The sequence below is a fragment of the Melanaphis sacchari genome, unplaced genomic scaffold (assembly GCF_002803265.2).
Source record: "Melanaphis sacchari strain LSU unplaced genomic scaffold, SCAv2.0 Contig44_pilon_pilon, whole genome shotgun sequence".
Taxonomy (NCBI): domain Eukaryota; kingdom Metazoa; phylum Arthropoda; class Insecta; order Hemiptera; family Aphididae; genus Melanaphis; species Melanaphis sacchari.
The window spans coordinates 2,210,746-2,224,442 of NW_020271295.1; the positions used below are offsets into that span (position 1 = coordinate 2,210,746).

At 23.2% G+C, this 13,697-nt stretch overlaps 1 protein-coding gene across 2 annotated transcripts; it reads left to right on the forward strand.

Moving 5' to 3' along the window:
• Positions 1–1,378: 1,378 nt before the first annotated feature.
• LOC112597984 lies at positions 1,379–11,265 on the forward strand. Of its 2 annotated transcripts, XM_025344270.1 has the most exons (11): positions 1,379–1,467; positions 1,561–1,689; positions 2,502–2,679; positions 2,781–2,900; positions 4,323–4,524; positions 8,194–8,267; positions 8,357–8,449; positions 8,796–8,867; positions 9,787–9,902; positions 10,096–10,168; positions 10,841–11,265. In XM_025344270.1, exons 3-11 carry the CDS (start codon positions 2,575–2,577, stop codon positions 11,051–11,053), a joined length of 1,068 nt encoding a protein of 355 aa, XP_025200055.1. In that variant the 5' UTR covers positions 1,379–1,467; positions 1,561–1,689; positions 2,502–2,574; the 3' UTR covers positions 11,054–11,265. The 2 variants fall into 2 exon arrangements, with proteins under 2 accessions (XP_025200055.1, XP_025200056.1); XM_025344271.1 differs by lacking the exon at positions 8,357–8,449 and having other exon boundaries at positions 1,380–1,467.
• The last annotated feature ends 2,432 nt before the right edge of the window (positions 11,266–13,697 follow it).

The following is a 13,697-nucleotide window of genomic DNA, read 5'->3' on the forward strand; positions in this document are numbered from 1 at the left end:
AATTATTGTCATTTGTCACATAATTAAGCCATGAATGTAAATCATACCTATAAATTTGGTTATTATTTTTTTTCTAAAAAGTGTTAATCTAGAATTTTATTCATATTATTATGTACTCTAAAAATTTATTTTCCCTCCAGTCCACACAGGATATATATGGCTGTACTGCTAGTGTTTTTTTAAATATGAAAGCATTGTTTACATTTTACTATCATTTAATTGATACTTCAACATTTAGTGCAAATCACAATTACTTTTGCATTTTTTAATAACAGATCTTTTTTTTTCTAGTCCTTATGGTGAAACGCACCTAGATTAAAAATCTAACCCATATTTAAATTTACCTAAAACTCATAAATGGTTTTTAAAAATAGTAGCACTGAGCAGATGTAATAAAATTTTTAGTATTAATAAATTATATGTATGTATATTATCAAAATATAATTTATTGTTTATACAAATATTAAAGAAGGTATATTTATTTTAATATTTTATACAAGAATTTATTGTATTATGTATACCTTTATGAAAAATACAATGATTATTTATAGATTTTTTATTTAATATATATAAATAAAAATGTAACAAAACAAAATTAATAAATAGTCCATGCAGTGTATTAAATTTTAAAACAAAAAACTTTTTAATAAACTAATAATAATAACAAAAAACTTGTAATTGTACACTTTTAGTTGGTTAATTAGATACTTTTATAATAATTAACTCGATAACAGGCACAATATGATGTAGATGAAATAACAAATATGTAGAAAATGTTTGTACTTTAACATTATGTTTTTGAGAAATTATTCATAGAGCAAACCTATATTCTTTTGATATGTAAATTACCTCATTAAATCAAAAGCTAAATGTTTTTTTTTAAATCTTAAAAATATAGAAATTGAAATAATAAGCTAGTATAATTAAACTCATTGCATGTATCCAATCGTTTAATACGACTTTCCCGATATCGGTGACCCCAAAATCACTGACCCCAAACTGTTATAAATAGGTTTCGAACTTTATAACATCGCACATAATATATACATATATGTATATAAGTGTCCAAACTATCCTGAAGACGTATATTTCACGCATCATCCACATTATTCTATTGTATACAATTGATAATCGATATAGTATATATATGTCGACCGTAATATATAAATATAATATTTTAGATTTTATTATGCCTATTGCCTATAAATCAAATAAAAATTGTATATTTAGATTAAAATAATAAAACGAACAATGTAATATGATAAAAGTAATAACAGTTCAAAGCAATGTTATTGCGTTCGTGGCTCCTATTATCTCTAACTCCTAGCGTTTCGCAATTTAAACTCGTAATAAAGTACTTTCATGTGCACAACTCATTTGAATCTAATTTCGCAAAAAACTATAATAATAATAACAAGCTGAAACGACAAAAAAAATACCGAGGATGTCATGATAATTTAGCGAAAAGTACGACAGTACAAACATAAATGGATCGTGTCACTTCGACCTGTTTTCCGTTTATCGTACATAATAAATAGCTCTGATGGTTTTTGGTTATAGAATTCGGTGCCAGGCGGAGCACAATTCGTCGTTAAAAGTTCAATTGCAATACTCCGGTAACCCACTCGATCGTCAGTTCTAGTTTTTGACAAGGGCGTGCATACTAACACAACAGACAACAGTGTACAGGTAAAAGATAATAAATTCTTCAATAAAACATAATACTATATTTTTATCTCAAATTTATTTAAAGTTTAAATATTAATTTTACTATGATATATTGAAATTTAAAAATATTTTTTTTCTCATAAGATTAAATATTATAATAAAATTATTTGCCTATTCACATTTTTTAGAATTTAGATAACAAAAGTCAGAATTTACTAATAACTATTAAATTATTATAAAACTATAGATTTAATGCAAAATCGAAATTTTAATTAAGTAAGTATTATGTTAATATTTAATGATTTAACTTATATAACACTAATATATTAATTTTTTAAATTTTGTTAGAATTAAAATTAAAATGACAATAATGTATTTAAATAAAAAACGTGCACGTTAAAAATGCTATTTAAATACCTAAGAAAAATAAAATGTATTAAAAATTAAAATAATAATTTATTTGAAAAATATAATCAAAAATATTATAATATATAATATATAATATTATATTTGCATGATGTCCAAAAACAGTAAGTTATACCCTGTAACTCCTTATGTTGCATTTAACAACATATTATATTATCCTTGTGTGAAAATATGTCGTTTCCGTAACCGCTGAACCATAAACTCAGTTTTCGAGGTTAAACAATAATTACTTTACCCACCTATTCAATAAGAGCCAATATACTTGTTGATGTTTACTATAAGTTGTGTAATAAAAAATGTCAAAACAATTTTTTTTTTATTGAATTTAATTGACTGCACCCAAAAAGACACAAAATTATATAAATCTTTGGTGAGTATACATGAAGGTACGTTTTGAAATGTTTTAGTCATATTCTTGGCATCACTGTGAACTATTGTGATAGACTATCCGTCTTAAACGTTTCATCTTCATAATTATATATGCGTGATATGTCTAATGACAACACAATGCCTGATAACGAATGTCATCGTTGCTCTGCTGGAAAAAAAGAATCCGTAACACGCACGTGTGATGAACAGAAAGAAGTGAGTTCGTTAAATTATAATATTATTTAGCTGTTTCACGTATGGTAAAAAAATATTAAGGTAGGTATTGTTCTAATACATTTTTATTTATTTTATTCTAGATTCTCTCGAAAGTTGTTGATGATTATTATCCTTGGGGAAAACCTGGTCATGGTGCTCCCAACGACGATGGTCTTCGAAAAAGGAAAATATTTGCAGATCCTCCATCTCCTCCTTGGAAGGTAGTCGATAATTCGTATCTTTTTAATTTGATTTTATAATAATAGTATAATATAATAATTATCAACTAAAAAATCATATTGGTATTTGGTATTATAGTCTGTTAGCATAAAATATTATAAAGCATAAAAATAAATTGTTGTTTACGGATAATGAGATAATATAATTTAATATAATTTAATCTATAATATGCTAAAACAATGGTACCTGTTTATCACATATACATATTAATATATTATGTTTAAACATAAAATTAGAAATTAACATCGATTTTTATTAAAACTATACTATTTAATTATATTACATAATATACATAATACATTAAATATACCTATATTTGTTTAATGAAAATTTGCTTAAAAATGTTTTAAAAAAAAATCGTTTAGGTAAGACTTTTTTTTCTTTTTAACATAATATATTATGAATTTTAATATAAGATAATATCAATATTCAATATTATGCGGGTAAGACATTTTTAGTGAGAAATTGTAAGTCGATTAAAAAAACATACTTTATTAATAATATATATACATATAATATAACACTGTTTGTGTATTTTATAAAATTAATTTAAAAAAATAATAGACAAACAAGCTGTATTATCTAACGGAACCTTTATACATCATTATATATGCATCGAATATAGGTACTAACATAATTATGTATAATATTAATATTATTATTATTATACAATATATATATATATATATACATCATAGTAAAAAATCGAGAAATGTTTAAAAATAGTACATCGTCATCAAATTTATCTAGACCTAATGCTTATGAAAATTATCTAAGTATAAGTTTAAATTAAATAAATAAAATACCTCGATCTTAAATCATCTACACTGTACAGGTACTCAACTAATATCATAACAAATCATATGCCAATACATTATAATACACTATAAAATATTATTTTATAGCCTAATATTATTCATGGAATATCAGTTTATGTATCACATAAAACACAATGTACAAACTAGGTTCATTCTTTCCGTTGGTAATATATTACGAACCAAATTGTATGTAAAATAATGTTAGATACACTATTTTAATTGGGTGACAACATAATTGGTTCTATTATTAGAATATAAGTACTATTAGTTTTGAAATATAAAAACTAAAACACAGCTATGGATATAGTTTTATTATAATGTTTCTATGATAGAATAAACATAAATATTTAACACAAATGTTCAATATACAATTAACTAAATATCTTGACCGAAATATTATAAAATGTAAAATAATTTGTTAAATTTATCTAATAGTATACCAAAATGATATTTTATAACATGGCTGTATTATTTGCAATCAATATAATGTTATAACTTAAATATTTTTTTGTATTTAGGTTAAGTTAAATAATAAAAAAAATTATTATTTAATAGAATAATATTAATTATTAAGGACGATTTCAGGAAGTTAGTAATGAAGTGACAAAAATGGGAAGGCCAGGAGGTGGTGCACCTCTTAAAACGTCATCAGGAAAAATCAAAAACTTCCGTATTGAAGACCCTCAACTTAGATTTCAATTCCATGCTCCCGATAGAAATATTGTGGACAATGATCTTCGATATAGAATGCCATTGAAAGACCAAAGAGCATATAAGTTAGAATTAGGTGAGAATGTTTAAGTGTATGATATTTTATATAATAATATTAAATAGGTATATTACGAATAATTAAACAATTATTTATAAGTTATTAGTTATGTAAGACAAATAATAAAACTCTGAACATTTTTAAATAGTTAGATATTGAACTAATTGTGTCAGATTATTTGGTAGGTGTTAAAAAAATTATAAAAATAAAATGAACCCTGACATCTAATTCAGATATTGGACTTGTGCACTTGTCTAGCTTCGTTAACTTCGAGTGAAAGCATGTGAAAACATGATGAAAGATGTTTTTTAGTAATAAATTTAAAATCAATGATTACCATCATATTCAAAAAATAATTATGATCAAAACTCAGAGAAGACTTAAAATTTCTTAAAAAAAATCTTGATTACATTTCTGCATAGTATTTGATAGTTTGGTAATTTATTCTTCGTTTTTATTCAATTACTAAGAAATTGAAAAAGACATAGATTTGTGCACTAGAATATATTCTATAACCTAATAAGTGTTCAAAAAACATATTTACGTAATATAAGGTACGGTTTATTCCTAGGAAACTAAAAAATTCAATATTAAAAAGTTAAGCAAATGCGAATACCACTGCTGCAAATTAGATGTCAAATGGCCCTGTAATGGGTGTGTTCAATTTTAATTCATATGCCATTATGTATATTTCATTGTATAAGAAAAAATATTATCAGCAAAAACGATCTATATTACTAGGTTTATTTCATGATATATTTTCTTATATAAATATTTAAATAATTTATTTTACTTTTATATTGCAATAGATTGATTTAATTTTTTTCGAAAACATTTATTAAATTATTATAATACGGTTTATTTATACCATATTAAATTGTTATTGCAATTAAATAATAAATAAATTGTACACTTCTGTAAATACCACAAATCAATATCAACAGGTTCATAACGTAAATATATAATATCTAAAAATTAATCTACATATTTTGAAATATAAATCATGTATAGAAAATTATAATGTAAATATTTTGTAAGAATATTAAGTTTTTACGGTTATTTTAAAGAAATAGACTTTAAATAGTTAAAAGAATTTTAATAAGAACGCCTGAAAAACACTTACCTAGGCAACACAACAATGTGCCGTGGTTATATTACACAAAATTCTGCATCATCTTAATTGTTTATCCTCATTAAATCGCATTGTTTAACTTTAAAAATTAATCTAACCACTAACCAAGTATTCTTAATGTAACTTGTTCAAACAACTTAAAAAAATACTGAATTTTTATTTATAATAGCAGATTCCATAAACCAGCAATTTATAATAAGAATTAATAAATATGTGAATAAATCGTCTCTGCATGACTCTTTACCAATCTATTAAGTATAAATAAGCAAAAGATTCAAATAATTTCAAAATAAATTAATAAATATTTTAAATATTTCAAAATATAATAGATTATTACTTATTAATACGTCTTAAAAATATTTCATATTGCACATCAAAAATGTGTGTATTTTAAAGTTGGTTGTATTTTCATAAAAAGTTCAAGTCATTATTGTCTGAGGTGAAAATAATTAATAAGATATTTTCTCATAGAGAAAATAAAAACAATTAAAATGTAAATGGTATTTTTTTCATGTACATAGGTATAATAGATGTATTCATTTATTAAATTACCTAACAATCGTTTACCATAACAAATTATTGCCATTAAACTATTTATTAATTGCTAAATTAATAATTATATGATTATATAAAATGATAAAACAATCATATAATTTATATATTAGTAGTTAACCACTTTTATGTTCATTTTATTACCAATCTATAAGATTGTATATTCATTGATACTGACTGGCACTTGATTCAATAACTAACACAAAGGTGGAGAAAGAAAAGAGTTAAGTACCGTGTTATGAAATCAATATACCTCTCATTATATCCAGAAAATATATGCATTTCATTTAGGTTTTTAAAAAATAATTTTCTTATCTCTTTATTTCTTGTCACAACAAAATATTTAAAAAATATATATATATTTTTAATATTCTCATAATCATGGGTTTTTTATTTTTATTTTCTTTTTTGAATGACAACTTGTATTTTTAATTTCATATGCTAAATCAGAATATTTTTTAGAGTTTTTCAAATACTATGAATCAAAATTTAGATGAGTAGTTTAATGAGTTCTAATAGTAATTAAAGTGTTGGTGAGTGGAGTGTACTTAGCAAAATATTGGTCAGCTGCTCCGCTTGTCTAAACTTTAAATATTTAGAACTCAGATTTTATGTATTATCGAAAAACTCAGAATATAAAATTAAAAATGTATGTTGTTATTCAAAAAAAAAAAAAACGTAACAAATTGTAGAGATAAAAATTATTAATAAATATATTTAACTTTGAAAAAATGTTGTTTAATTTCATCTGAAAATTATGTAAAAAAATTTACTAAATTTTGAAATAATAAGTATTGTTTAATAAAAAAAATCGTTTCGTATATTATATTCATATAAAAAATGTGAAATTAAAAATTTGACGTAATATTTCTATTATTATCAAAATTATTTGAGGGTAATATTATGCGTTCGGTATACATACGGTGTTTAAAACGTATACCTATTCAAAATGAATGTTAAAATTATGAAAATTTGCGATGATATAAAAATGTATTGGAAACTGACAATTGACACCACTAATTACTCAAAGACTAATTTTACTTCTTCGGATGTTAATTTTAATTTTTCTATTATTGTAAATAAATGTTGTATATTATGAAAGTTTTAGAAATTCATGAAATTAAACAAATCTTTTGGAACACTAAGTCTTTTTGTTGCCGTAAGACATTTATAATGATAAGGTATATTCATAAGATTTAAAGTCGTTTATGTTCCAAAGAAATACATAGGGATATCTTTTTTATTTTTTGAACTTTTCCAGAAGACCAAGCATATTAATTTATAGGAATAATTTAGTATAAAAAAAATCTGTGAAATATTCACATTTTAAGGCATTGTTTTCTATGTTCCGTATATAATAATATACAAGAAAATAATTTTCAGATAGCTTATCATGAAAAAATATATAATTTTACTAAAAATTAATGTATTTTTTTCCTATTTCATATATAATTTTAAGTTTTTAAGTATTTTATTTTATTTATAGTTGAGATAAATTAATGGATCAGAAAATTATTATATTTTATACAATTTATAATTAAATACAAATACTTAATTATTTAAATTTGAAAATAGGTCCACATACATTGTAGTTCATATTTAATACCTATTTTAATATTAATTTTTAACCGAGTACTATTAAATTCAACTCCATGTTTCATTAAAATATAACATTTAAGCCAACCTAACTAGTATTTCACAACAGTTTTGAATTGTGAAGTTGCCGTAAAAATATTACCATGAAAACGTATAATTAAAAACCCCTTATCTATTCTTTCTACAATGTCGGTATATATGTTTTAAATGAATGGCATCTCACAGATACTTATTTTGAATCTATGCCTGTCGCGATATAAGTTAATCATAATAGCATGTTGTGTTCGTAGTGGTGTTGTGATGTATCTATGACGTAATATGTACATTATAATTATTGCTATCACCAGCTCCTTGGGCATAGTACATAATATAATTATCGATAAAAAAATGAATAATAATATTTTCAGATGAAATGGTCAGGGAAAAACAAGAAATAATTGAAGAAAACCGCAGAAAAGAAATCATCCAAGATCAAAAACTGGTAAGCTCCATCATATAGTGTTTATCAAAATATTTCAAACTATTTGTACATGTTAATATTGATCGGGTTAGTTGTAAAATGATTATTAGAATTCGATCGCAGATCCCTGGGGTACGCCATGCCCAGGGGGTGTTATTTGGAGAGATCCAAAAAGTATTGGAAAAAACTTCTTTCGATCGTTGGTAACAATTTTCTGAACATTGATTAACATTATACATTTACCTAAAAACGATAAACTCTATCGTTGCTTAATCAAATTCTTGAGCTTTTTGCTGTAATACTATTTACAAATTATTATTGTTTGATTTTTTTTTTTTACTATTATTATTATTATTAACAGACATTTTAATTCTGTAATAGCTTGAGCTTTATGGCTTGAATAAAACAATATTTTATTACATTTGAACTTGGTTAAAAACAAATATCTAAACCATAATATTTGCATGGTAATTTAGCGTAAATTGCTTACGCATAACTCATAGTAATTATTTGAAATGGTAAAACCATGATATTTTATTTTATTTTTAGGGATATGTGGATGGAAAGATATTTAAATTGGGATCGCATCCAAACGACAATAGAGAAAGCACAGAAGATATTGTAATACTTTTATATATATATATACATGTTACGGGTAAAGTATTCTTTGGAGTTTTATATTACGTCCGGGCGTTATATAAAAATTATTCGTATATTTGGCAATATATATAATATAATGAACAATAATATATTATAATTATATTATAATAAATATTATAGTAAAATATAAAAATAATATTTTTATATTTACATCACTTATTGCTTCAGTGGTATTTTTATGTGCATAGTCGCCTACTCGCTCCGCTGCTTTACACTTACATTTCCGTCTCTTACATTTTTGTTTATACGTATATTAATCATAGCCCTGATCATCCAAATTGGATAATTTCTGTGCTGTCTCTTAGAGTAAAATTTTGGTTTGTGACACATCATCGACTTCCAGAAATCTTTCTTTGAAAATTATAAAGTATATAATATGTCACATATCCGTGGACTATCTATATTAAGAAACCCGATAAGAACAAACAAAATTATTATATTTTCTTATGATATAAATATATATCATTATTCATATAATATTTTAACTATTTATACTTAACTATTAAATATTATATTTTATACATTGGCTAATATACGAATGGCATTGCAAAAAACGCCCAAATTGTATACTTTGCCCGTAACATATATATTATATACATGTTAATAAAACTAGTTTTGTAATAACTACAATAATTATATATATTTGTATATTATAAACCCAGATGTATAATGTCAAACAAATTGTCATTAGTAAATGCATAATATATTAATATATTATTAATGTTTAATACTCTAACTATTAAACTCAGGTAATATGATATATGATAGTAAATGAGAAGACAATATAATTAAAATTGTTTATCTTCTTTTTTATACAATAAATTATTGTTTATGATAAACTTTTAAAATATTAAAGATATTTAATTTAAATATTTTGTAGGAAGCAATTACGGGCGGTGTAGAGTTAGCACCATTACTTGCGTCAAAAAGAAGACAAGACACGAAATGGCCTTTGCACACAAGTGATATAACGAAAATATATGATCCAAAATCAAAGCAAGTTACATTTTTCTATACAAATACTCATCATTTTAAAATGTTACAGATTATTATAGTATTATTATAGTTCTTTTATTTTTTAACTAAATAAATTATCATTATTAATTTGTATTAATTAGTTTTGAGTTAATTATTTGTAATGATATATATGATATTAAAAATATTTATGAAGCTGTATGATTTATTTCAGTTTTTTGATAGATGAAAAAGACTATCACAAGTTTCTCCAAAGACAAATAAGTGGACGTGAACAACGCAAACAGGTAAAAGACACATTAATATATGTACGAGGTAATTAAAATTTAAGCTTTCTTATCTCATTTTTATGTTAAAATTATACATAAAATATTCAAATTCTGATTTTTGAAATTTTAAAGTGTAGTTAAAGAAATATTTTCAAATATTTATATTTTTCACAAAATGTAAGGGGTATTCTTCGGCCATATCAACTTTGATTTTTCAAGCAAGAATTTATGAGTTTTGACACAAATTTTAAACCAAATGATTTTTCTGAAAATGTTGATATGCCTATATTTTATCAAAATTTGAACAAAAAGTTTTTAAATTATTTTACTTTAAAATAAATACTAAAGATAATATTCAATTAAATATTTTATAAATTAATACAAGGTCAGTAATTATAATCAGTTATAAAATATAAAACATTTATCAATGATTATTACTTATTCAATTATCACCTTCTAAAAAATCACTGTAAAAACAATAACAACATTACGATTAACCACATTTACCTAATCGTTAGATATAGAAAGAAATTATCAAGACGTGTAATGTAATCACTTTTTTAAAGTTATTAAGTTAAAAAGAAAATAATTACTCACAACAATAAACTACCAAAGCCATTAGAAATTCTGTTTTTTTGTTAGTTTATTAAAACTTTTTTTGACTATTGTTTAATTCTATGATAATTGTAGCACGAGTACCAAGAAGATATACAAGAAGGACGAAAGCACCATGAAAGTTGGAATGAATTTTGGGGTAAACCGGGTGGTGGAGCACCAAAAGGGACATTGAAACAAAAAGAAAATCTAGAGTATATTCTCTATCAGCTTCCTGTAATCAACAGGTTAAAAGAAAAAGAAGAGAGAGGAAATTGCGGTGATCATAAAAAATCTCCTGAAAAATAAATCAACTCTTAACAGCTCATCTCTTTTATAATCAGCTATAGTTATAGTCGTCCACAGAGGGAATAGCGGTACTTGTAACATTTATGCAATGACTAATGAATAAACGGTTAACTTAGTTCGTAGAATTATGTTCAGAAATTCGATTTTCATTATTTATAAAATTTAATCTTTATTACGCGTGGCCTAATTAAAATTTTGTTCCACAAAATAAAATTATATAGAATCATAATTAATACAATATTTTATTTCACATTGAAACAAAATAATATAATATTAATTGTACAACTATGAGAGTTCTTAGTTTTTTTTCTATTTTCTATTGATAGATCTACTTTTTTTGCGTTGGATAATATTATTTAAAATTATTATTACCTACCATGATAGCCCTTGAATTTTAAATTAAACACGAATAATTTTAATTATGATTATATAACTCTAACTTGAATAAATTAAAAATCTTTCAAAGTACCTACAAGATACTCGTAAACAATTTAACAAATAACTCAAATTTCAAAAAAAAAAGAACATTTAAATTTATGTTTGAAATATTTTTGACCCGCTTTCCACTCTTTTTTTTTATAAAATATGAATTCTACACTAAAATTTATTACATGATTTATAATGATATAAGATCGACCGTTTTAAAAACTTTTTAAATATAAATTTTTGCTTATATTTTCTAATTATTTTAAATGTTTTAATTAAATTGTGTATTATAATTTTAATTATATATAATTATATTATCAAATTTAAAATATGAAATAATATAACACATTCTTGAGTGATCCAAAATAAGTGAATTTTAATAAACGATTCTCAATACTCATAGGCTCTATTTTATATTATTTAAAAGATTAGATCTGTTTATTTAAATTTTCCACAAAATGCTTTTAAAATAACCTTCGTATTTTTTTTATTCATGTTTTTCTTCTTTTTAATAACGCTTGAATTTTTTTTAGGGAAATTAAAAAAAATAATTTTTGAAATACAAAACACTATAGGTTAAATTTCCTATAGAATAATAGGTACAATATGAATTGTGTTCAAGAAAAATGTTTTTCTAATAATAAATTAAATAACAATAATTATTTTAAATAAAGCTTCTGAGCTCTGTTCTATTGATAATACAATAATAACGATGTCAAAAACATATTTATTCGTTTAAGTGTCGATTAAAATTAATGAGCGATATATTTTTAAAACGTTCTTTAACGACTTTTCACTTTAAAAATTCTAAATGCGATATAATTATAGACACAAGCAAGTACCTAATATTTTTTTTCAGATTTCTCTTTTCTTACTCATCGAAAACTTCAATTTTCTTTAAACTTAATTGTTTTATTAAAAAAAAATTATTTGTTATCGTTATAAACTATTTACATAGATTTAATTCAATTTTTATTATTTATTTACAAATACTACTGCTGATTTTATGATAAATTTCATATAATCGTAAATACATACCTAATTCAAATAAAATAATATGTTCGTTTCTATAAATCACTAGTAACTACAACTAAAAAATGACATTTATTCTCGTCAGCATAAAAACTAATAGCATCATAAAATGATTCGTTTAGAATAACCTATGTAACTGTTCATTTAAATGTCATTTGTTATAAAGTTTCGTGTGTCTAAATAAAAACTATCCCAAAACTATCGTCGATTTTCGATTTCAAAATATAAACGTATCTCTAACTAATGGGTACATAATACTTTTGTATAATATGTGTAAAATGTATTATTTTTTGATTATGTACGATCAATATTTGAAAATAACTAATATTAATTTATTTTTAAGATAAAGAATACCAAATAATAATTTTTAATGTATAATGATATTACGTTTTTTTACTAATATATTTGTTATAATATTTAAAATAATATTTATTTCAGTTAATTCACTTAAATAATTTATTATAATAATTATTGTTGTTTACTTATTGATTTTATTTTTGTTATTTATTAATACAATAACTGTATTCATCAATGCTTAATAAAAAATATATATATAACCTATACATATATGTTTATTTAATATACGTATACATGTATAATTGGTCTTTACTCTTTAGTTTTGATTAATTATTGATTCCAGCGAGTTTTAACCAAATTTTTTAGTAATTTTTTAACACTACACTGCAGTCTGTACATTGTGTACTAAACATTTTTAGTTTAATATATTATAAAATTTAAGTATAGTGATCAAGTAAAACTCGTACACATAAGTATACACTTATTGTTACATAAAGTAGTACCTATACGATAAGATCAAAAAATATTACAAATCCTTCCGCAGTTTTTATCATTAGTATAATTTTTTAATTTATTTTGTATGAAAAATGATATCCATATTTTATCAAGTACATTCCATGTGCGCTATTTGCGTTTGCTACTCATCTGTCTCGCTTGTGCATATATACCTATACCTACTCCTCAACGGTTCACTCGTTAATAAAAATAACCGGAAGCATTATACATTTATACTACTATCTAATCATACATCATTTCACGAGGGATTTATTATTATTACTCACATTGTTCATGTTGAGATCATCAATCGCCGTGACCTTAAAAAGTGAAATTTTCGCCCCCCCGGAGACTGATAGTTCTCCACGAGGGGACCGGTTACCGTTACGATTTG

Coding starts and splice junctions, on each gene's coding strand:
- LOC112597984 (XM_025344270.1), top strand. CDS start 2,575: ATGCGTGATATGTCTAATGACAACACAATGCCTGATAACGAATGTCAT. Junction 8,268..8,356: donor TCATCCAAGATCAAAAACTG/GTAAGCTCCATC, acceptor AATGATTATTAG/AATTCGATCGCAGATCCCTG. Junction 8,450..8,795: donor AAAACTTCTTTCGATCGTTG/GTAACAATTTTC, acceptor TTTTATTTTTAG/GGATATGTGGATGGAAAGAT.